This window comes from Scleropages formosus, chromosome 13 (assembly GCF_900964775.1).
Source record: "Scleropages formosus chromosome 13, fSclFor1.1, whole genome shotgun sequence".
Taxonomy (NCBI): Eukaryota; Metazoa; Chordata; class Actinopteri; order Osteoglossiformes; family Osteoglossidae; genus Scleropages; species Scleropages formosus.
The window spans coordinates 2,728,460-2,754,360 of NC_041818.1; the positions used below are offsets into that span (position 1 = coordinate 2,728,460).

Below are 25,901 nucleotides of genomic sequence, written 5' to 3' on the forward strand. Positions count from 1 at the left end.
AACTCGAAAGTTAAGCACTGATCCTTGCCTCACACGGAGTATTTTCAGGACAGTCTGTGGAACACAGCAACCAAGCACTGGATGAGCAGCTGATGGAAAAGGAATAAATAATTCAATGCTGTGACCACAGTTAATTTAATGTAACAATATTAACTTTATAATAATAAAAACTAGGAGTTTAAAGGGGGGTTGCTGGTATGAGAGTGGTCAGAGCTGCTTCCTTGGGACCCAAAGGTTGCAGGTTCAAATCTAACTTCTCCCAACATACCTACCAAACTCCTTCAGTAGAATTAGCCAGGTGTAAATGGGTGAACACTTGTAGGTAGCCTACTGTATGTGTGTATGTTGTGTTGGAGAAAAACGTCAGCTAAATGTAAACTTTACTATACTCAATTTAGTAGGGATTTTCCACAGAAGCAAACCTGTGAATAAATGGAGGGAAGCCTCAAGGACTGCGACCGTGTAGTGGCTTTTATAACACTAACAAATTTGCTTAGAAAGCAGAGCAGAATTGGAACTAACAATGGCTAACGAACAATTCGAGTTACAATCAAACTGAAGAGCCAGGGTCAACGTAAATGCATTGTACTGTACAGTACTGTACTCTGCTGTAGTGTACTGTACTGTAATGTAATGTAACGTACGGCACTCCGGTGTACTCCAGGGTAGCGCGCAGTCTTGCGAAAACGAGGCACCGATTAAACACGAGGCGTGTAGTAAATACTCCACGCCACACGGGGGCGCTGAGCGGTTCTTTGGCACTGAAAACTTTCAGTCAGTCGGCGCTCCCTCCGCTGCTGTTCCGCTCGGCCTGAGACACAGTGGCAGTGGTGCGGACGCCTCGCTACTCGACTCACGTATTATAAAGAAGCAAGTACCATTATTTATAACTTATTTGTCGTGTCGTTTTATTTTCAGTTATTTTTATGCTGCTTTACCCTTTGCGGAAGTGTCGCTGCTGGTGCTGTGGCTTACAAAAATGCAAGTAAATATACATGTGAACGCTGCCAGCATACGTAAGAGAAGACAGTGTTTTCATAAAAGTTGATTAAAGCAAGTTCATTACGTCTTCGAGAGGCAGTCGAGGTGGCTGCAGTGTTTCCTACTATCTCCGTGGGGACGGTGTCGTTAGAAGGAACGACAGTTCGGTTGTTCTGGGTTCGGTCCCGGGTCACGGAGGCTTCCGGTCTCTCACGTGACCCCGTCTAGTGGATACTGCTAGTACTGCAGTGCAGACAGCTGATACCCTAGTGTTTAGAGCTGCTGTCTGTGTAGACTCCAAGGATTTTAGTACCCCGAGCAAGATACTTCCCTAAATTGGTCCAGTAAAATTACCCAGCAGCTGTAACTGGGTAAATAATTGTAAGTCACTTTGAAGAAAAACATTAGTTCGATGAATAATGTAAAGAAATTTGGCATTCATGTTTGCTTGATCCCAGAGTTAGAACAAAACACACTTGCTGTTTAATTATATATTTAAACGAAAACATTCCTCAGTCCTACATGGACTGAATTTTGTATATGTTGTTCCAATTCTGATCTGTTTTCTAACCAAATTGTAAGTGTATGAAAACCAAATGGGAAATTTACATTTACATATTTATGAGATGCATTTACATTTATTCATTTAGCAGACACTTTTGTCCAAAGCGACGTACATCTCAGCAAAAATACAATTTATGCATTACATTAAGAGAAGGAGACATAGCTGCAGACATGTGACTCAAGCAAATCTAGTTTACCTGCCACTTGCTGCACTGAGGTTCATCGTTCAAGTAGGTGCATAAAAAGGATATAATTGCTGTTTTCTTCCTTTTTTTTAAAAAAAAAAAAATTAATAATTAGACACTTTTCTCCACCTTCGTTTACAGTGTTAAACTACTCACAGTGATTTACCTTTTATACAGCTGGGTAATTTTTACTTTACCAGTTTTGGGTATGTATCAAGGGTGTTACAGCAGGAGGTGGGGTTCAAACCTGGGTCCTTGGAGTACAAGGCAGCAGCTGCAACTGTTATGCCCCCTGCTGCCCTTATTAACAAATGTTTACTTACATCACATTGTCTGTGTTTTGCGTTCAGGATGCAAGGCAGCCAAGACACCGTTCCTGAACAGCCAAATTATGAATGTGCCAGAGAACAGGGTCCCCCAAAGCAGCATGGTGCAGGATGGAACCCCAATGGTCTACCTGCAGAAGACAGCAAACACTCAAGTAAGGACACAATTTTCACAAAATAACCTAAGAGATTAAAAGAAAAAGCTTTTGTAATCCTTCTGTGTCCTAATGTTTCCCCCCTTACCTCTTCCCTGTGAAGTTTTGACAATAGATCTGCGAAGCTTCAAGAAGCCAGGAGAGAAGACGTATACGCAGCGCAGCAGGCTCTTTGTGGGGAATTTACCAGCGGGGGTCACCGAGCAGGATGTGGAGAAGCTGTTCTCTAAGTACGGGAAACCTGCAGAGATATTCGTAAATAAGGAGAGGGGTTTCGGCTTTGTGAGGCTGGTAAGTCCGCGTTGGACCTCCGGACTCCTTCGTGCTGTTTCTGCCTCGCTCCTTTGTCTTTGCATAACCCTTCTTTGCCCGTCTTCAGGAGACCAGGATCCTGGCGGAGATTGCGAAGGCTGAGCTTGACGACTTTGCGTTCAGGGGCCGACAGCTGCGTGTGCGCTTCGCCGCTCACGGGGCAGCGCTCACCGTGAAGAACTTGCCTCAGTTTATCTCCAACGAGCTGCTGGAAGAGGCTTTTTCCGCCTTTGGCCAGGTGGAGAGGGCTGTCGTGGTTGTCGACGACCGGGGGAGACCCACAGGGAAAGGTGTCGTGGAGTTTACCAGTAAAGCTGCTGCTAGGAAGGCCTTGGAGCGATGTGCAGAAGGGGCCTTCTTGCTCACCGCGTAAGTTCTAGTGCAGAAGAGCATTTTCATACCATTAATTCAGTATGTTTTTGGTAACGTTATTTTTCAACATTATTGTTTTTTCTTATAGCAAAATAATTACTTAACCTCCACTTGCATTTGCTGCTTCTATTTATTATGCTACAGCTGGTCTTTTACTTACAACTGTTTTGTTTTGATGACCTCGTCGTAAGTCACAATCCACCTTTTTCTGTACGAATCATAAGGATATTTGAAGAATTAATATGCATAGATGCTCGCCAATTTCAGTGCAGTTTTACAACCTTATTTTCTTGCTACATTATTATTTTCACTTTAATTCCTAAGTCTCCTTTCTTTTGCTTTTTTCCTGCACCACCAGAATATTCATATTGTTTACCAATTGGTCCTTTAAAAAAATAACTTGAATGGAATCACAAACAAAATGTTCTGTAAGTAAATGTTTTCGTAAATAAAACAGTCACTGACACACACACTGAGTCAATTAGAAATACGGTGCTTTGTGGCGGTGCAGCCAGTCGATGGTATGTTGCAGCAGATGGTGCGATCAGTGTTAGACATTATAACCAAACATCAGGGCTCAAAAATAATATAATGGGGTTGATGGGCCAACCGTTCATTGTCATAAGTCGAGGACCACCTGTATAATCTATACTAATTCTGCTGTATTATTTCTTTTGTATTTTGCAGCACTGTATTTTCTGTATTTGTACATCACTCGAAGAGTTGCAGAAACTGAATTTTGTTGATCGTGACACAAAAGGTGAATTGGAAATAATGTTGTTATCGTGTGAGTAATGAGTGAGAGAAATATTTTTCAGTTACCCACGTCCAGTTAGAGTGGAACCGATGGACCAGCTCGACGAGGACGAAGGGCAGCCAGAGAGGGTCATCAGCAAGAACCAGCAGTTCCACAAGTTAGTCTCAGGCTTTACCTCAGTTTCCATGTTACTTGTCATTGTGATACTGAAACTGGAAATAACAATCTCTTCTTATTTAGGACTCTTGCAAGATGTTGAGCACAGTGCTCTGTGGAACCTTTGTCAGGCTCCATAGCTGCACTTTCTGAAATGTGCATTCTTACCTATGTTGGCATTAATATTTGGACAAAATGGAGCCTCATCTAATAATGGGAATATAAAAATGCACTCATTCTTTGCACCAAGTCAGCTACAAAGGCAGGGGTCATAGTGGTTAGAGCTGCTGTCATAGGATTTGAAGGATCCAGGTTTAATACCACCTCATTCTGTAGTGCCCTTGAGCATGGTACTTACCCTGAATTGATTCAGTAAGAACTACCCTGCTCTGTAAATGGGTACCGGTTCAGAAAGCACTCAAGCTCTTCTGTAGGCACTTATGACTCTACTCCAACAACTGACTTAAGAGTCATTTCTCTTTGTTTTTTCCACCCGCTGCAGACTTTCGTCTGCTTTGTGCAGCAGGGTCAGTTCTCTAAAGGACTCTGTGGTTCTGTGAAATTCTTACTGTGGTGTGAGAAGGTGTGCAACCTGCTGTCATGGTGGGAGAGGAATGTAAAGATAGGGCGGTGCTGCACTGGTGTTGGAGCACTGTGCCAGTGACTCTGGGGCAGCTGATAGTGGAGTGGTTAGAGCTGCTGCCTTTGGACACAAAGGTCACAGGTTTAAATTCCTCCTCCGGCTGTAGTATCCTTGAGCAAGGTACTTATCCTAAATTGCTCCAGTAAAGTTAGCCAACTGTATAAAGTGGTAAATAATTGGAAGTAGTTTAATGTTGTAAGTTACTTTGCAAAAAAGCATCAGCTGAATGAAGGAATGTAATGTAAATGTACAATGGCGTTTCAGGGAGCGGGAGCAGCCTCCGCGTTTTGCACAGCCTGGCACCTTTGAGTATGAGTATGCCATGCGCTGGAAGGCCCTGCTGGATATGGAGAAGCAGCAACAGGAGCAGGTGGACAGGAACATCCGGGAGGCACGGGAGAAGCTGGAGTCGGAGATGGTGGCAGCGCAACACGAACACCAGGTTATGCTAATGAGGCAGGGTATGTCGGGGGAGCCAAGGGCAGTGATGCTGAATTTCTAAGCTTTGAATTCACTGGTTTTTATTTTAGATGTTATGAGGTAGACCTTATCTCTGTTTTGTGTGGCTCAGTGGATGTGTGGTGCTGCAGCTGTTTCCACTTAGGTGCTGATGAATGTAGAAAAAATGAATGACTTCATGCAAAATATGCTTTAGAAGCTTTTTGTCCCTTGCATTTGAAGTGTCTCCGTGTAGCAGGGCAGAATTCTTTGAAATTAATTTTTTTTGCAGTATTATACCGTGTTTGGTAGCATGTAGTACATGGATGGCAGGTGGCATAGTGGTTAGAGTCTCTGCCTTTCAGCTCAAAGGACCCTGGTTCAAATCCCACCTGCTCCTGTACCCTTCAGCAAGGAATTTAACCTGAACTGATAAGTTCTTTAAGTGGGTGAATCAATATAAATGAGTATCTTATGGAGGATGGTGTCAGATAATGTAAATATGAATGTATTCATACGATATGTAATGCTTAAGTACAGGTACTGTTAGTTTGCTTCACGTGGAAGTGAAGTGTTGAGTGTAGTTAAATAATAGCGGAAGTCTCCCTGTGCTGTCAGACCTGCTGCGGCGGCAGGAGGAGCTGCGCAGGATGGAGGAGCAGCACAACCTGGAGGTGCAGAAGCGCAAACAGGTAGAGATGCGGCAGGAGGAGGAGCGGCGGAGGCGCAGCGAGGAGGCAGCACGCAGGCAGCAGGAGGCCTTTGCAGAAAATGTGAGCATCTCTTTACCACACAGGCTTGTTTTGTAGTAATACGATCTGTTTGCCTTCAACGAGGGGCTACTTCACCCTCTGCGCTATGAACATGCTGTGTACACATAGGGTACTAACTGAAGTTTATTTAATAAACTTCCATATTTCATTTTTTTTGCAGAGTGAGAAAGACATGAGAATGCACATGCCAGGTGAGCAGTGTTTTTTTTTCTCGGGGGGAGGGGGGTTATCGGGAATATGAACTGTGAGGTAACACATGTTGTTGCAGGTCAGGGGATGGCAGTGAGCAGGAGCTACATGGCAGGAAGCAATTTGCCTGCAGGACCGGTCAACATGCCAGATGTGGAGAAGCCCTTAATGGTAACTTTGCACTTTCAGTGTTTCTGTGTCTGTGTGGATCAGGGCTTCAGCTACGGTGGATGTTGAAATGATGCTTCCATACCTACTATGTGTATTTTATACTTTCTGATACCTTGAATTTGTATGTGGATGTTGAATGCCATGAAATTCCTGTTCATTTATCCTTTTGAAAAAACGCCCTGATGAGGCTGCACGTGTGCCTATTGTGAAGAATTGAAGGGTGCGTCAGCTGGTTGGGCTCAGGAACAGGGGCTGGCAATTACCTTTAAAAGATGATTCACTATTTATCTACATAGATAAATCTGTGTGTAAGTTCTCTGTACTGAGATTAATAGTCGTAATTATTGTTCAGACTGCACTTTTTCAGTATGTAGAAGCATAAAATGGAGACCCCTTCATGAACACCACTTCAAATGTTTAGTGTTTTTTTGGCTTGTTTTGTCTTTCAGGTAGGGGTGATACTTTATTTAAACTGATAAGAAGCTGATGAGAACATGTAGAGAACACTCAAAATGCACGCACTCTTGAGTGTTCTCTCGTAGTTCCCAGGGGTACTTTGTATCACGTCTCGTATCAGTGCTTGGCCCAGAAACACTTCCAAGGAGCCCTGCTTTCAAAGCAGGTCCTTGTCCAGGTGACTGTAGTAAGTGTTCTCTCACACGGTAAATCACAGTAGAGTCTCAAAAGCAAAGCGGTGAAAGTCTTAACAACAGCCTAGTCAAAGTCCTGACCTCAGTCTGACTAAGAATCTATGGCCCTATTGCGGTCCGCAAGGGTCGACCAGTCAACCTGCCCAACGTGGACCAAACATGCCTAGAAGAAAGTGCCACAGTCACTGCAGAACAGTGTGCAAAGCCACTCCAAACCTACCCTGAAAGACCTAAAGGGACTTAGGCAGACAGGTATTTTTTAACAGAGGAACTCAGCATACGTGCTCAGAGGTACGACAGCAGAAATGGGATTCAAACCCAGGTCCTTTGTGTCCAAAGCAGCAGCTCTAACCACTGCACCACCTGGTGACATTGAGAACCCTTTAGTCTGTGGTGTCTGATTCGCCTCCTGTACAAACTTTGGTCCCACCTTTACAGGCAGCTCTTAGAGAGCAGCCTTCCTTTTCACAGTCGCCTTTCTGGCAAGACTAGGTCTGCATTATTTCTTGTCATTTTGTCACCTTCCTTATTTAAAGATAGTTTGAGTTAATGTGTTCCATTAATTGTAATTTAATCAAGAGTTTGAATAATTATAAATTACTGTGGATGAAGATGTGAGTTAAGTAAAACTACATTGAGGAAGTCATTGCTCTTGATATAAACAAGTAAGAGATTCGCACACGGGGGCGTGGTGGCGCAGCGGGTTTGAGCGGGTCATGCTCTCTGGTGGGGGTCTAGGGCTTGAGTCCTGCTTGGTGTGTCTTGCAATGGGCTGGCGTCCCCTCCAGGGTGTGTCCCCTCCCCATCCAGCCTTGCGTGGAACAAGCGGTTTCAGACAATGTGTGTGTCAGATTCGCACACATTCTCAGTCATTAACTTTTCTCACATTGCCCAAGCTAGACTTTAAGAAAAAGGCATGATTATGTGAAATGAATCTGATACTTTAACTTAGATACGTCTGAACAATTGAAAATATTTTTATCTCTGGGCTACTCGGCTGTGTTGCCAGTGTATGATGTAGTGGCTGGAGCTCATGTTTTGCCTTCTGTCTTCATCCACAGCACGAGCGCTTTGCCGTGGAGCAGGCTGTGAGCGATGCCATGCTGGGGGCCATGCCGCCCTTTCCTAGAGGCCTTTCCACACCACCTGACTTTGGGCTCAACAAACGCCGCGGCTATTAAGGATCTCACAAGCTTTGCTTGGCTATATTTAAAGTAATTTTTATATATTCTTTCATACTGTCTTTTAAATGTCACCTTTTGGTGACATTTAGTATTTCATTCTCTACTTTATGAGAACGGTGTAGTGCCTGTTTCACCACCTTATAGTAGTGTGTTAGTTTTCATCTGAAGTCCTCTTTGATAATTTTATGGACCATTTGTACTTTTATAGTAATTTGGTTGTTGTGAGTTTTTGTTGTCATATGACTTACTTATCACAAATTACACTTAAGCATTGCAGTTAGTTGCTCAGAATTGTCAGTTTTCTGGGAAACATTTCACAAAATAATGTAATAAACACTGGATGGCAGTAGTGATTTATAAATGTGTAATGTTTTTGAGCCTCCCCCCAAAAAATCTAAATTAATCCTTTGTAAACTGAATAAAATAGAGAAATATTGTATGTGCTCACCACAAATGTACAGGAAAAAAACTGATGCCTCCAGGGAAACTCAAAGCATTATTAGGGCAGCACTCACAATAGTCACTTTATTAACAAAAGGTGTCCAGTCATCTTCACTGTTGTATGTAATTATCATCATGACTCAGTTATTTACAGTATGTCTTGCTTCTATTAACATTCCCACACGCTGAGGAAGGCCTATGGCCAAAACGCGTTCTTTCTTCATGTTTACAGTAAGTGAATGAGTACAGTGATTGAATGCTGACCATGTAATGTGTTTTTTTTTTTTTTTTGTGGACTAAACATGTTTTATTTGTCAGGTCTTCAAATTACCCTTGTTAATCTGGCAATGAGCAGCTCCATTGGTCACTGAGCCAGCACCCCCACCCAGAAACTTCTAGAACTTACAGCTGTGCCTGCCTGTCGTTCCCTTCAGTCAGCAGAGGGTATTTTTAATGAGATTACAAAGTGTGTTATTACAATGTCTCTGTTCCCTATTGCTGAATAAAATACTTACAAGTAGTTCTCCACTTATGACATAAGGGTCTTACAAGGACCCAGACTTACAACAGCCAACTTGTCAACCTTACTGTATTATTTTGGAGTCCTGACGTTTGCTCGTAACATCTAATGCCAACCACTGCACCACAACAATAGCTGGTCGCACTGCCACAATGCACCGTATTTCTTGTTGACTCAATCTGTGGCTGACAGTGACTGTGTTTTATTTACAAAAACACTTAACAGAATTTCTCATTTGTGATTCCATTCAAATACTTTTTCAAAGGACTAGTTAGCAAACCTGTCCTGAGTGTGTCCCCTCCCACTCCAGCTTTGTGCCCTGTGTTGGGCTCCGGTTTGCTGCGACCCTGCTTGGGACAAGCAGTTTCGGACACTGTGTGTGTGTGTGTGTGTGTGTGTGTGTGTGTGTGTGTGTGTGTGTGTGTGTTCCCAACCATCCTCAACATAAAATTTAGAAACTAAACACAAATCACTACCTAGTTATTTCCTTCTTCAAAAGATTCTTTAAACCTGTTCATATCTTAATTGTTAATAAAGCAGTTCTGATTTTTATACTTTAATTTCCTGAGATATTTACATACAGCAACATCCACACAAACTTTTTGTCACGACCCATGGGGATAATACCCCTACTGGCCAGAGGAGGTGCCACTCAGTGCCGCTAGCCCAGACCCATGCACCTGTTCACAATCTGGTAGTTGCTGAGGTATTAAAAAAAAGGAGCAAGGGGCGGAGGACAGAGTGTGGATTCTTAAGCAGTGCTTCTATTGTGCGCGCTTAGCGATCATTAGTTATCCGTTTCCTCGGTTTTGTTCCATAGGTGTTTATGTTTCAGTCCCGAATGCCTATTCTGTCTTCTTCTGCCTCTTGTTCTCCAGTCCTGGTCTGGTGTTCCAGTCCTACTCAAGTTTCAAGTTTATTATTGTCATAAGTACAAGTACCGTGTACAAGTATGAAATTCTTCTTGAATGTGTCTCCACAGACTATGAGCAAAAACAGTGACAATAAGTAATGCTAATGGTAAATAACGGTAACAATAATAACAAATTACTCACAGATTCACTTTTCACCTTGTGCGAATACACTGTGTGTGTTTGTCCCGCATTCATTGTTTCACCTTTACCCAGTACTTACAGTTTACACTGTGTACTTCTAATATCACTCTGCACGTTGGGGTCATTTTACTTTTCGTCAGTGCTCGGACGTAACAGCAATGCACATCCGTGTCGGACTCCCGTCCGGATAAAAATCAAAATAAAAAAAAAAAAGAAAACCTGTATCTTAGATGAACAGGATTTAAGAGACTTAGTTTCTTAAGTAGGTAGGCGAAAACCCACCTTTTAAAGTATTTACAAACATTTAAAATGAGACAGTTGTAACGCCAAGCCCTTGTTGGCAAACGACCACACCTGCTGCTGATCAGCATTACCAGGTATAAAAGGAATGCTGTCAGGCCCTTGGCTGGTGGAATCTTATGATGCTGACCTTCCTGGTTCCTGAGAGCCACCCCACCCCGGATAACGATGTCTGCGCTTCGGAAAACCCGCGCCTGTCCCCGACCTCCGTTCTCTGTCTCATCCCGTGACTGCACCAAAATAAATGTACCCGCACTTTGGTCCAAACTCCTGTCGCTGTTTGTGACAACTGTCTAGCATTGAGCACAGACAAATATATGGGAATATAGATGTCAGTTTAGCCTAGACAGACCTCTCTCACAGTGAAGTTAATTTTTTTTGATAATGTATCTGCAGTGCACTTCACCATGTAAGAGTTTTCAGCTGAAAAAAACACAGTGGAAGGGGCCATAACTTTGTTTAGAAGTCCATTCACTGGACTTCTGTCCATGTGATTAGTGTGGTAAAACCTGGTGAGGTATACCAAACCTCATTTTGGATTAATAGCTTTACTAACAGTGCAGGTGGTGACAGTTCAATGTATGTCATACCTCTGGGCATCTGGTTCAATCAGTAACATTTACTGTGGTTACATAATGGTCTTTTTTCCTATGTGTTGAGCTTGTCAGTGTACAGAAGGGCACAGTGAGTAGCACTGCTGTCTCGTAGTGCTGCTGTCTCACAGCGCCTGGGTGGTGTGAGAGAACATGGGTTTGATCCCCACTCGGTCTGTGTGGGCATGTTCTCCCCGTGTCTGCGTGGGTTTCTTCCGGGTGCTCCAGTTTCCTCCCACAGTCCAAAGACATGCTGTTCAGGTCTCCCATAGTGATGCAAAGAGAGTGTGTTCACTGATGTATGGATGAGTGACCCAATGTAAATAGTGTATCTAGTAGTGTAAGTCACCTTCATGAATAGGGTCTGTGGGCTGATAACACTACATTGTATCCATTGTAAGTTGTTCTGGAGAAAAGCATCTGCTAAGTAAATAAATATAATGTAAATGTCCATGGAAGGGTAAATATGAGAAATACTACCTGTAAACAAATTTGTGTTGATGCAAGTTGTGATGTTGTCCTCACCACATAGCCAAGACTGAGTCCATGTGATCAAAGTGTGCTGAGCTGTGGCTGCTCCTCATGGTGGGGTCCATAAGAAGTGTGTGACCAAAGACAACATTGCTCTGATGCACAGAAGGGGGGTTTACTGCAGTGTAAGTCACCTTGGGTATAGGAGTCAGCTAAAGACATCCATTCCATGATCTGCAAATGTTCAAGTTTGGAATTTTCTTTTTGTGGACTCATTGAATTTGTACCTTAAAATCTGATTGGATCAGATTTAATCAGAATGCTGATTGATGAACCAATGTTTTAACAGACATAATCATTCCCCTTTGCATTTGTTCATATAGCTGACATGTTTCTCCACAGCAACATACAATGATTTACCCATTTTAAACAGCTGGTTAACTTTTACAACAGCAGTTTAGGGTAAGATCCTTGCTCAAGGCCATTACAGTAGTATGTGTGATTCAAACCAGCAATCTTACGATCCAAAGGCAGTATCTTTAACCACTACACTCCCTGCTTCCCTTACGTATGAGGCAAATTTCAGCAAACTTTTTCAGTCGGCACCCCCCCTTTGAAAATGACATCTTCTAGTGCAATGTTTATGTCTCTGGTGCTAAGCATTGAGGGAATAAACCATATCAATTCACGTGTTCAGTCAAAGCAGCGCTGTGTGATTGTCTACTGTTAAAAGTCGAAAAGGAAAACTTTGTTAGGCCAGTGACCAGTATATACATACATACATACATACTCTACATAGATAAACTGTATGAGTAGTATGCATAGTTCTGTATTTTATTATAGTATTTTTCATTGTTTATGAAAATACTACTCTGTAGTGGAAGGGGGCACAGAGGGTTTGAACGGGTCCTGTTCCCACTTGGGGTGCCTTGTGACAGATTGGTGTCCTGTGTGTGTGTGTGTGTGTGTGTGTGTGTGTGTGTGTGTGTGTGTGTGTGCTCTATAGTGATACAGGAATAATATTTCTTGATGTATTTGACTTTTTGGTTGGTTTTTGGGTTAACCGGGGTCTTGCTTGGATTGTTTCCCCCACAAGAAATAGCTGTAAATAAATTGAAATGAAACACTCAGTAGACCATGCAGTGAAAGGTGTTGATGTGGAAATGCTCAGCCTGAGTGCTTCAAGTCTTCAAGTGTTTGAGCAGAAATTAGACGTTTCTATCCCAGCCTCTTCCACTACATCCATTGTACACCAATTCAAAATTCTGTTCCCCATGAGGCAGGAACTCAACTGCTCTGGCTCAGTAATGTCAATATACATGCGCACACACATACCACACTGCCGCAGACACACCACTGTCAGTGTGCACAGGTGGGTGGACTAGCAGAGCAGGATCGTTCCCTCACTGAGTGTACCAGTTGTTGCCTTGTTGTTGGAGAGTGCTAAGATTCACGTGTTACCATGGTAAATAAGTTTTCTGTCCTAATAGAGTGGGATTTTATAGTAACAGAAAGGGAAGTTAAGAGAAGTTCAATACGTGTTTTACAGTGTCTATGTTGGTGGCCACAGGCCTTTGAACGTCGGCTGATTTTAATATTTGGAATGCTAATGGGGAAACTTTTCACCTTCACCAAAGTTCTATATTTAACATCCCTGAAGGCAATAACCAGTTCAACTCTATAGTCAAGTGCTAGTTGGCAATTTGAGTTGCACAGCAGTGGATACTGTGTTCAGTATTAAGCTCCTGCTATAAAAAAACCCTGGCATTTTGGTAAGTGGGTTAAACTGGATCTGAAGTAATATGTGTGTGTTGCATATATATCAACCTGTGTTTACAGCTGTGTAATTGTGAAGAGCACCTGCACTGCTGGCACTTTCATTAAATTCACTAACAGTACATAAAGACAGGTAAAATGTCCATCAACATAAGAAAAAAACTGAGACAAGCAAAGGATACACCCTAGTTGTCATGTCGATTCGACAGACTCAATCTCAAGTGTTGTGTCCAGTCAGGGAAAGACAAAGGCGTGCTCGGGGCCGAGCAAGGGTCAAACATTGTTCTGAGAGTAACGCAAAACTGTGGTCGATGAAGCGAAGCTGTAGGTTGAAGAGCCGAGGATCATCTGAGACAAGGGCACGGGGAGAAGGAAAGAGAAGAGGCGAGGAGAGAGGAGCGGAGAGGAATGGTGAAGACAGAACGAGGAGCAAACAAGGGAGGCAGGTCATGGAGCGAGTAGTGAGTAGAGTCTTCCTTACAGTGAGATTCTGCAATCAGGTGTTTTCAGGCTGCTACTTTTATACCTGTCTTCCTTAATCTCCTGTAGGTGTGGGTGTTGGGCACGTGGTTGGGGCATGACACTGGCCAACAAACAAAGAACCTGAAGACTGAGTTTTGACTAACACAAACACAACAATGAATATTTAGCTTGAAAATTCTAAAAAGAAAATAGTAATAGTAATACCTGGTAATAGGGTTGTATCTTCTGTTTAATCAGTGACTGAAATATGGGTAAGTAGTCTGTTTACCATAAGATGATAAGATAAACTAATAACTTTCACTAAACAAACAAATGTTTTCATTCATTTTTGCATCGCCTAATAGAAATTCAAGTGATGCATCTGAAGTTCCTGCACAGCTGAGCCATTACTTCTGTTCAACATTTATTATTTGTAGTACTATTCATCACACACACACACACACACACACACACACACACACATTTCCTGAACCACTTGTCCCATACGGGGTCATGGGGAACCGGAGCCTAACCTGGCAACTCAGGGCGTAAGGCTGGAGGGGGAGGGGACACACCCAGGACGGGACTATTCATCATTGACACACACCCAGGACGGGACTATTCATCATTAACATGAAAATATTACTATACTGCTACAGGAACTTGGTTATTGTTAGTTGAAAAACACCCGTGTAGCTTTTAGTTGAAAAGAGCTCTTTATTAATGACCAATTAATAGCAATACGTCAAGGACATTTTCCTGTGTTTTCATGCAGGTAGTCAGCAGAACAACTCCATATGGACATTTAATGTACATTTCTCAAGCAATTTATTGTATTGTGGCATCCCTCCAGACTGAGTCTGATAGCATGCAATGATATTGCAGATCTTAGTCCTGGCACTGCCACTCTTTCTACAAGTAACATTAATTTCAGTACATCACTTTTAATGATGTTTGACTTTATTATCGCTGCGGTTTCTGTCTCTCGGGAAATAATAGAGCTAACAGTTCCTAAGGGATTTAAAAGACAGAATAATGTGTGTTTGGCAGGGGCTTAACAAAAATTATAGCAAAAACATCTAACATGAAGATACAGAAATGCAAAGTACAGAGTGGTTTTATGTAATCAAATGACAAGCACGGAATTTACTGTCGGCCCAATGCAAATGTTAATGGTAAAACAAGTACTATCCTTCATATCTATGATTTTGGACTCTACCCACCACCTGACACCTAATTTGGAAAAAATGAATTTGGAAAAAGTTTAGTTGTCTAGTGGTTTTTTATAGCCTAATAAAACTTACTTGATCATCCAGAAGTTTATTCTTTTCCTAGTTCTGGTCAATTGATTTGAACATGTCCAAATAGTAGTCCTGTATCTTACTGCTGTGCAAGCTGCTGGTGCCACGCTCACACCTCCGAGCCGACATGGAACACTTGGAACTCAGCGCAGACTGGGGCATAAAAGGCTGCGTCAGACCAGCAGCTGATGCAGAACCTTGTTCAGCCTTGTTTGCGACCTCCTAGCTCTTCTAATTCCTGTTCCCTAAAGCCTTCCCCGATCCTGTCCCTTGTTCCCACGATCCTGTACCTCTTTATGATCATTGACCTCTTGGCTGTGTACCGACCTCACCTTTTGGATTCTCCCTGTAACGACATTTGCACCTCAAAGACCAATCGCCTGTTCTTTGACCACCTCTCTTGGATTTCCCCGAATACACCACGTATACCGCTCTGCACTTGGGTCTGCCGCTTCCTTCCAGAACCAGACATGACAGCTGGGATATGAATATTGAATTTTCAGTCATGCATGGCCAGGTGGTATTATGGTACTGCTCATCATTTTGTGTCAGTTTTTTTGGTTTTGAATTTTCTTCTACAATCAGAAAAAAGACCAGTATTACATCTCTTTATGAAATAATTGCTTCAAACATTACTGACATCCTACGCTTTACTACTGGTCCTGACGTTTTATTATTATGACCTGGAAAAAGATGACTGACAGGACTCAATTCTTCTTCATATGCTTATCATGCAGATTACATTGTCGCTACTGGATATTTTTTTAAACAAAATATACTGATGCTACAATGGCAGAGAGTTTCCTGTGTTTGCACTTGTAACCACAAGTGACAGTTTGAGTGTAAGGCCTGATAACTAAATTATTTAAAGACTTGCTGAAGTGATGTCATTCAAAACTGTATGCAGTACCAGTCAACAGCCTGGAAACCCATATTGGATGAAATAATATTAATAATAATAATAATAATAATAATAATAATAAGAAGAAGAAGAAGAAGAAGAAGAAGAAGAAATGGACAGAAGAGTCTAACCAACAAGCGCCCTACATCTTTTGGTGCTCAGTGGTGTCAGTGCTGATTGGAGACACGATACTGTGGTGCTATGATGAACATGGTTGACACATGGAGACTTGGTGAAGAACAAACTCAGTACTAAGACAATAAAACATTTGTGGAAATAAGATGGAGAAAAACTAAGAACACAGAGGAGTATGGGAAAACGGTGAGACTCAAACACACTGTTAATGGGATCAGGAGCTATGAACATAGGAACTGGAATTGCATAAACTCTCAGGCATGGTAAATATAAGGCTGATTAAAAATCTGCAAGGTCACCTTTGTACCTTTTGGTTACTGATAGTTTCATTACAAACAAGTGTGTGGGTCCAGGTTGTTTGAGCAGAGGGGTGCCTGCTGAGGTTTCTGCATTATTATTGCTATGGGTTGTGACAGTACTCCCCCTTTAGGAGCAGCTCCAGCTCCTCTTAACAGACAGGAAGGTGGATGCCCCCTAATTACACCCAAATCATAGAGTCAGTTCATCTGGAAGTGTCCTGTGAAATTCTTTAGAGAGCCCTGGATCGAAAATGTCATTAGCAGGTACCCAGGATTGCTCTGAGCCATACTCTTCATAGTCAACCAAATAAGACATTGTTCCATCACGACATTTTGAGCACAGGAGGGTGTTGACCACATAAGCTAGGGAACCTTCCACATCTAAAGCTGGGGAGGTGAGACAAGAGACTCGTTAAGCTTAAATGCATGAAATGTGAGACACTTTCAATAAAAGGGGTGGGGGGTTTAAGTGACTGGGTTGATTTTCTTTACAACCTCAAAAGGATGAATGTATTAGGCGGCCAATTTTGTGTGAAGGAAGATACAGTCTGATATCCCTAGTAGACAACCACAATCTTTGTCCTGGTTGGTAAAAAACTAATGTATACCTTCTGTCAGCCTTATGCCTTTGGGATGACACCTTGCCTTGGAGGCGTACATGTGCTGATTTCCATACGGACTTGCTCCTCTTGTACCAGTATTCACAGTTGGCACTTCACTGGCCTCAGAAGTTCATGCAAACAAAGGTGGCCAGTACCCTAAAACACACTTGAAATGGATCAAGTTAGTTGATGAATGCACAAAGGACTTCTGGGCATACTCAGACCTAGGAAGGAACCAGCTCCAGTCTGCCTAATTTTGGCTACCATAACTTCACAGGTAATGCCCGGGTTCCTGGTTGAGGTACTCCACTTGTCTATTCAGCTGAAAATAATACCCAGAGGTCATACTTACTGATACCCCCAGACAGAAGAAGAAAGCATTCTGTGGCCCCCTGTCAAACATAATATTCTCTGTGATCCCATACAACCAGACCCTTCAAAGAAACCAACCAGCAAGCTTTGGAGAAATGGTAAATTAGCACAAACACAGTGGTGTTGCCATCTGATCTAGACAGGTCAGTGATAAAGTCTATGGCTTTGTATCACCATGGTTGATTTGGTACTGGGAGTGGCTCTAAGAGTTCTGCTGATGGCTTTCAGGGAATCTTGGAATGGGTACAATAGGTACAGGCAAGTACAAAGTCTCTGACCTCCTGTTTGGCTACCACAGCCAAAACAAGCCTCAGTGTTTTACTTACTCCAGGTACCCAGTGCTAGGGGAGTCGTGAACCTAGTTCACTAACTTGGAACATACAGTGGATGGTATGTACTCTTCATCTTCTAGCTGCTCATGAGGTCCAGGTACTTGGGCTGTTCAAATGTCATCTGGAAGGGCCCAACAAATTTACATTACTTCATTTAGCTGATGCTTTTCTCCAAAGCAACTTATAGTGTCAAGCTACTTTTTTATTATTATAATTATTTACCAGTTTATACACACACACATATTGACTGAAACTGCTTGTTCCAAGTAGGATCACGGCAAGCTGGAGCCTAAGCCAGCAACACAGGGCATAAGGCTGGAGAGGGAGGAGACACACCCAGGATGGGATGCTCGTCTGATGAAAGGCACCCCAAGTGGGACTCGAACCCCAGACCCACCAGAGAGCAGGCCTCAGCCAAGCCTGCCGCATTACCGTGCTCCCCCCCCCCCCCCGGTTTATAAAGCTGGGTAATTTTTACTGGAGCAATTTTTTAGGGTAAGTACCTTGATCAAGGGTACTGCAGCTAAAGGTGAGACTGGAGCCTATGACCTTTGCATCTAAAGGGAGCTTTGGGAATTGTAGGTACAAATAAAGTAGGTGGTAAGATTGAATCTGGAGGAGCACTGCTCAGAGAAATCTCACACACCTTTGAGAGAGTGTCAGATTTCCCATTTTGTGAACCTGCACAATAAATCACAATGAAGTTAAACTGAGTGAAGAGCATAGCCTAGCATGCTTATCTGGAGCTGAGTCTCTGAGCTTTTTGCAGATAATTCAAATTTTGATGGTGTGTCATGGCTAAAAATTGATGAGAAGTGCTTTGTAAACAAATACTTCCATTCCTCCAATGCTAAATTAATGGCTAATAGTTCTTGGATCTCAACATCGTAATTCCTTTCAGCAGCTGATAACTCACGAGAAAAGTAGTTGCAGGGGTACAGCTTCAGGGGATTTCCTTGTTTCTGTAAGAGCACAGCCTCTACTTGTACCTCAAATGTTTCAATGTCTAATACATATAGTAATTTAGAATTGAGCTGTTTCAAGGTAAGAACACTGGTAAAATGTTCTTCCTGAGCAGTGTTCGTCACCATGTCTCCAACCAGCAGCAACAGCACTGACCAACTTCACACTCAATTCTCAATACCTCACGTTTTTCTGGTGAACATGACAGAAGAATCTGTTGTGTTAGGAATTCGGCAGAGTCTGAAAATTTCAAAAAAGCAATTGTTGCCAATGGAGAATGTTTAGGACAGACGTCCAAAGTCCGGCCCGCGGGCAAACCATGGCCCGAGGTCAGATTTTATACGGCCGTGCCTTCTGTCTTAAAATGCATTATTTATGGCCCACCAGCACAGTCAAACAGAATGAATAAATCATACAAATTCAACATGCAATTCCTCTTTTTCCCTTATGGTGGCAGCACCACTCTGTAACTGTCTGGCTGTTTGAAATTTGCTCTGACCCTTCAACTGTCATGGTTACAGCAAGTAAAAAAAGGAAAGTTGATAATGAGGGTTGCCGCTTCCAGGAGAGGTGGAGACTACAATATTTTTTTACTGAGAACTGAAACAAAGGTGTCTGCCTAATTTGTCATGAGACTGTTGCCTTGTTTAAGGAATATAATGTAAAGAGACACTACGAGACAAAACATGCTTATGCATACAACAAGCTATCAGAGAGCGACCGTGCTAGAAGAGTGAAGCAACTCCAAGATAACTTGGCCACACAGCAGCGGTCCTTTTCGCGGGCCCATGAGTCGAATGAAAACATCACCCGAGCAAGCTATAAAGTGGCCACGTTAATTGCTACACATGGCAAACCCTTTACGGAAGGTGAGTTTATCAAAGACTGTGTTACGAAAATAGCAGAAAACATTTGCCCAGAGAAGAAGACAGAGAGTTTGCTAATGTTTGCCTGGCTTGTAACACTGTGGCATGGAGAACTGAAGAGCTGTTATCAGATATATATTAAGAGACAACTGGGAGACAGGGCAATGAATTTTGATTTTTTTGTTAGCCTGCGATGAAAGCACAGACGCATCAGACACTCCCCAGTTACTGATTTTTTTGAGAGGCGTTGACGATTAACATGAACGTAACAGAAGAGATGCTTATTATATTTAAGATTGTCTTGAGGTGAAATATTTATCAGTTTCTAGATAATTAGCTTTTAGATAGCTTGTTCTTTATGTTATCTGACTTTCAAGATGTGAAAGAAAGGCAGAATAGTTGTTGAGATTTGTTCACACCTGAATGCTTACATTTGGTTACATTGCTATTTGCTCTGTCATTGAAAGTAAAATTATTAAATAACAGTGTATTTATAGGCAACTTTTATTGTTTAAAATAATGTGAGGGACTGTTGGCCCTTGGGCATTTTCACATTATCAAATCTGGCCCTCTTTGAAAAAAGTTTGGACACCCCTGGTTTAGGAGCACACCGAAAGGAACTTCTTTGACTCACCAACTCCATTGTGTAGGTTTCACAAGTGCTACAAGGCAGAACCCAGCGAAAAGCGCAGTTCACTTTATAACGTTGATTACTCATATTACATGCTCATAGGTGACAGTTTGTAAGGCCTGATCACTAAATTACTTAAAAACTTGCCAAACTGATGTGATTCTGAATTGTATGCAGTGCCAGTCAGAAGTCTAGTAACCCATATGGGATGAGATAATAACTGGTCAAAAGAGTTTGGAAGTCTGAAACTTGATATAAAATACCTTGTGAATAAAAATTAGGTTCCAGCTGCCACACTCACCAGAAAAATTCTTAGTAAAGAGTATTGTGAAGCTTTGCGAAATTAAATGCGAAGTTCATTTACAAGTGCTTAGTGCTGTCTGTGCTGGTTGGAGACATGGCTCTGAAATGAACACAGTGACCCAGGGAGACTTGACAAAGAACAAATTTTGGTCTAGGACAATAGGACGATCTGGCAAAAAGGTGACAAGGAGGTTGAAAATGGAGGAGAACAAAGAACATGGGAACTAGGAAAACGGTGAAATTTGGGAATATATTGGGAATAAGATTGGGAGCTATAAACGCTCGACCAAGGATTACAAGGCTACACTCTCAGATGCAGTAGATATAAGGCTGATTAAGAATTTGCAAGTTCACGTCCGCTCCTTTACTTTTGTACTGATTAGTTACTGATAGTTTCATTACAAACAGGTGAGTGGGTCCGGGTTGTCTGAGCAGAGTGGTGTCTCCTTAGGTCACTGGGGTGATTAGTACTATGGGTTTTGACACCAGCAGGCATACTCAGACTTTCGACCTACTATACAACAATCAGCCAAAACATTAAAACCACCTGCCTAATATTGTGCAGGTCCCCGTTTTGCCGCCAAAACAGATCTGACCCGTCAAGGCATGGACTCCACAAGACTTCTGAAGGTGTCCTGTGGTATCTGGGACCATGATGTTAGCAACAAATTCTTTAAGTCCTGTAAGTTGCAAGGTGGGGCCTCCGTGGATCACGCTTGTTTTTCCAGCACATCCCACAAATGCTTGATCGGACTGAGAGCTGGGGAATTTGGAGGCCAAGTCAACACGTTGAACTCTTTGTCACGTTCCTCAAACCATTCCTGAACAATTTTTGCAGTGTGGCAGGGCCACTGCCATCAAGGAATACCATTGCCATGAAGGGGTGTACGTGGACTGCAACAATCTTTAGGCAGGTAGTGCGTGTCAAAGTAACATCCATATGAATGCCAGGACCTAAGGTTTCCCAGCAGAACATTAGCCAGAGCATCACGCTGCCTCCACCGGCTTGGCTTCTTCCTGTAGTGCATCCTGCTGCCATCTCTTCCCCAGGTAAACGACGCACATGCACCCGTCAGATTGATGAGCAAAGTTTGGTTTGTCCATGGAATGCCTGCGCATAACAAAATCTATAGCTAATTGGAATAGGAAGGGTGAGTACTGAAATACTGAATACTGGGTCCAACACCAAGCCATGTGGAACACCGTTGGCAGAGGCTGAAACAGGGAGCAATTTCAGACCATCTGGTAAGTTCATCTTGATAGGCAGGATTCAAACTATTTCAGTGCTGTTCCTTTGAGGCCAAGCTATCCAAGCAAGGACAATAGAATCTAGTGGCTGATGGGGTCAAATGCTACAGACAGGTCAAGAAGGATGAGAACAAAGGAGAGGGAGGCTGCTCAAGCTGACTGTAGAATATCTGATACTACAATGAAGCAGTGGAGTGACTAACTTTGAATCCAGACTGATGTGTATAGAAGATAACTAGTTGTAGGCTGGACATTTCAGAGTTTTTGTCAAAAAAGTGAGAAGAGAAACTGGCTTGTAATTCTAGACAAGTCTTCTATATGGATCCAGACAGGGTTTCTTTAACAGTGGTGAGGCAGGGCAATTTTGAAGCCAAATGGGAAGCAGCTAAATGAGAGCGAGAAGTTAATGATAGGAGAGATGAAAGAAGTAAGTTGTAGAGAAATGACCAGCAGGAGAGGTGAAAGGATGGGATGAAGGGAGCAGATGGTGGGGTTTGTGAAAGAAGGTCTTAGATTTCACTTTCTGATAGGGGTTGAAATGAAGAAAATCAGGCTTTTCCTGGAGATCCAAACACAATTGGCCTAGATCAATGCAGAGAACTTCTCGGTGATGGAATTGACTTTGTCTCTGAAGAAAAAGGCAATATAGTCAGCAGTGAGGGAAGAGGAAGGAGAGAGGAAAAAGCAGTGAAGAGTTTGTGTGGATTGTTGACTGCAGACTTTTTTTCCAGAAGAAGGTTGTTTTTCTTGAGAAAACTGCAGATTGAACAGATGTAAACTGGTAAGTCTGTGGGACTTTTCAATTTCTGCTATTGATGTTCAGGAACACAGAGTCTGGTTCTGTCGATCAACCCTGGGTTGGAATTAGGGTGCGCTACTCTGGAAGTTAGATGATGTCACGTCCCCCGCAGCCGGCACATCGGCAACACCTGCCGTTTCCTAATGGGAACGGCAATAAAGAGGGAAGCCGAGGAAGCCCAGATGTGGAACCTTGTTTTGCCTCCTTTGTTTCCCTTCGAGCCGTGCTTCAGTGAACCTACTCCGACATCGACCTTAGCCTGTGTATTCCCAACCATGTTCTTTGTCTAGCCTTTTGTACTATGTTTGCTGATCACCTGACCCACGCCTGTCCCTCAACTTTGCTTTTTGGATTCTGATTTGGCTTCATTAAACGTCTGTGTACTACAACTCTGCACTTGAGTCTGTCCTTGCTAAGCGCAACCATGACAGATGACAGAGTCTAGAGAGGAGGATATGGTTGAAAAGGTAGACTTTGTAGTGGATAGAAAAGAGCAGGAAATGTATTAAATCACATCATAAAGTGACAGAGGGATCAGATGTGAAAGGGGGGTTAGTAATGGTACTGGAGGGCTGAAAGGGATACCAGTTTCTGGAGAAGACCTCTTCCAGACTCACTTCACCCATGATCTCTTAAGTTCATGTCATGTGTAAATGTTCATTATTTTTTTATTATTATTTTTTACAGAGCGCTCTTCTCATGTAGTGACACAGAGTGCTTTAACACAGGCATACAGCAAGAAAAATTGTTACAAACAAAGAAGACAGTTAACTAATGGCTACCATAATGAAGAACTTATTATAGAGCTACAAGTATACCTACTGGGCACCGGGGAAAGGAACAAAAACTCCCAGCTGAAGGCTGAGGGAGAAAAAAACCTCTGGGGGTCCACGGGACAATGGTAGCCCACCCCTCCTGGGCATTCTAGAAAATAACAATTTGTAAGCCAGTGTTTAACAAGTAATTATAATGTTGGTGAATGGCATCTGGGGGGCGCGGTGGCACAGTGGGTTGGACAGGGTCCTGCTCTCTAGTGGGTCTGGGGTTCGAGTCCTGCTTGGGGTGCCTTGCAATGGACTGGCGTCCCTTCCTGGGTGTGTCCCCTCCCCCTCCGGCCTTACGCCCTGTGTTACCGGGTAGGCTCCGGTTCCCCGCGACCCCGTATGGGACAAGCAGTTCTGAAAACGTGTGTGTGTACATCTAGCAAACAAAGAAAGTGTTGAAGTGAGACAAGGAGCATAGAGCGAAGAGACGTGCTGAGTATACTCAAAATGGAAACCGAGTACACAGAAACGTAGCTTAGACCAGGCAGAGACCCAGGACCTGGAAAAGAGATCGGATGACAGATACAGATGGAACTGGTTCTCTGAACTAGAACACAAACACATTGTGAACAGAACTTTAGAAGCAGGTGAGTAGACATTGAATGAGAATCACTGTGAAATCGCCAGGGAATGCAATAAAGAGTCAATAAAGAATCCTCAACTATATTTTTGTCCATCACTCCTTTTACAGTGCTGGGGATTTGTTGTTTATTGGTTTAGGTGTGCTTGATGCGGCTGAGTGGTTCCAAGAGGATAATGCCCCCTACGTTCACCTTGAGTCTGGTTGTCAGGGATCCTGACAGTTATTAGCTTAACAAATCCAATTGAACCCACGTCTAATTCCAAACTCAGCTCCAGAAGTTTGTCATGTATTACAGGGATTTCTCTTCCATTTTGATATTAATAACATCATAAATAGAATAATATTTAATACGACAACAATAACAACAATAATATATTTTATTGCTACTATTGTTTTAAAACATTTAACGAACTGACAGCTGATCATTTATGATGGTCATCCATGTTACCAAATCAAGCAGCCAGTTGAAGAAGTTATGAATTGTCTACCAGTGCGCTAACTGCTCTTTTCTTTTACCTGAAGGGAATATCAGAGGACCTAAACTGTGGAATAGCCTACCAGTTACTGTCAGAAATGTCCCGTCTGTATCAGTCTTCAAATCCGGACTAAAGATTTACATGTTCACTCAGGCATATCATTACAAAATTTAATTCCACTTGGCTGAGTTTCTGTTGAGGGGGGCGCAGTGGTGCAGTGGGTTTGCCTGGGTCCTACTCTCTGGTGGGTCTGGGGTTCAAGTCCTGCTGGGGGTGCCTTGTGATGGACTGGTGTCCTGTCCTGGGTGTGTCCCCTCCCCCTCCAGCCCTCTGCCCTGTGTTGCTGGGTTAGGCTCTGTCTCCCTGCGACCCTGTATGGGACAAGCGGTTTCAGATGCTATGAGTGAGTTTCTGTTTTTTCCCATCTCTGTATCAAAACCTCTTAAACTTATTTCTTTAAGTTATAAATTACTAACAATTTCTTCTTGTTGACCATTGTTTCCCTACAATAAGACCTGAGGAGGCCAGCCGGCTGTTACAGAAGCATCCATGCTGACTGAAGATGATGACCAACCACCATAATGGATTGATGGCAGACCTGGTGGTGGCAGTATACCTATATCCACTTGTTGTTACAGGCATGTTCCACAATGACTGGACCATTGGGGATCTGCACTGCCAGCTTAGCAGTTTCATCATGAGCCTCAGTGTTATTGGCTCCAACGTCAACATCACTGCCATTGTCATCAACCACTACTGTTAATCTGCCACAACCTTCACTATGACTGGGTTTATACTCTAAGGAATACTTACTACCACCCGTGCTTGACATGGCTTCTTAGCATCCTTGCTACCATACCCAACTTCTTTGTGGGCTCTCTGCAGTATGAGCCTCGCATGTACTCCTGCACCTTTGCCCAAACAGTCAGCTCCCACTACACTATCTCTTTGATAATCATTAATTTCCTAATATCTGTCCTGGTGATCTCCTTCTGCTACCTTGGGATTTGGATTTTGGTCATCAAGGTGAAACACTGGCTCAGACCAGATGACAAGTACTAAGTAAAATCTAATGATCTCCTCCACTTCCTCACCATGTTTGTGGTGTTTTTGTTGTTCACTCAGTGCTGGGCCCCACTGAACTGCACTGGGTTGTCTGTGGCCATGAGCCCTGCAAACCTGCGACTAGGTCCACACCCACTCCTTGTCTCCTGCCCTCATCCGTGTGACAGGTGTACTGTATTCTTCTGGATGATTCCATCTGATGGTCAGCTATGGAGTTGTTACTTATGGTTGGTCACATATTTATACTTCTCAAAGCCAAGTGAACGTACTACCTATGTCTCTAGATGGGAAATCACATGGAATTTGAATATCTGAATACATTTGTTTCACATTCCAGAGGCTTCAGTGGCTCAGCAACCTCACTTCATGGCTACTACAGTCCCACCAAGCAAGAACATGCCAACACCAAATACTCTCCTTAAGAACCCCTTATGAAGGAAAAATCAAGGCTTTCGTTTACCCCGCCCGGTATGGGGTCACCGGGGCCCCACCCTGGAGCCAGGCCTGGGGGGGGGGGCTCGCATGCGAGCGCCTGGTGGCCAGGTCTATGCCCACGGGGCCTGGCCGGGCTCAGCCCGAAGCCATGACGTGGAGCCGCTCTTCGGTGGGCTCACCACCTGCCGGAGAAACCGTAAGGGGCCGGTGCATTGCGATTTGGGCGGTGGTCGGGGCCGAGTGCCCGGCCGACCCAAACCTCGGGCGCCAACTCTGGTTTTTGGGACTTGGA

General features: G+C 43.2%; 1 protein-coding gene and 1 pseudogene across 1 annotated transcript; both read left to right on the forward strand.

Annotated features, from left to right (window-relative positions):
* Positions 1–768: 768 nt before the first annotated feature.
* On the forward strand, positions 769–9,063 carry LOC108929019 (non-POU domain-containing octamer-binding protein-like). Its single transcript, XM_018743336.2, has 11 exons — positions 769–870; positions 2,081–2,211; positions 2,315–2,502; positions 2,591–2,892; positions 3,714–3,809; positions 4,716–4,912; positions 5,508–5,662; positions 5,823–5,853; positions 5,931–6,022; positions 7,734–7,886; positions 8,616–9,063. Exons 2-10 carry the CDS (start codon positions 2,082–2,084, stop codon positions 7,851–7,853), a joined length of 1,311 nt encoding a protein of 436 aa, XP_018598852.1. The 5' UTR covers positions 769–870; position 2,081; the 3' UTR covers positions 7,854–7,886; positions 8,616–9,063.
* A 15,635-nt stretch (positions 9,064–24,698) lies between these two features.
* LOC108928504 (melatonin receptor type 1C-like) lies at positions 24,699–25,596 on the forward strand (annotated as a pseudogene).
* Positions 25,597–25,901: the final 305 nt, after the last annotated feature.

Bases quoted from the DNA above. Each gene is read 5' to 3' on its own strand.
- LOC108929019 (XM_018743336.2), top strand. From the start codon at position 2,082: ATGCAAGGCAGCCAAGACACCGTTCCTGAACAGCCAAATTATGAATGT. The intron at 2,893-3,713 runs GTAAGTTCTAGT...AATATTTTTCAG, and splicing joins GGGGCCTTCTTGCTCACCGC to TTACCCACGTCCAGTTAGAG. The intron at 4,913-5,507 runs GTATGTCGGGGG...CTGTGCTGTCAG, and splicing joins GGTTATGCTAATGAGGCAGG to ACCTGCTGCGGCGGCAGGAG.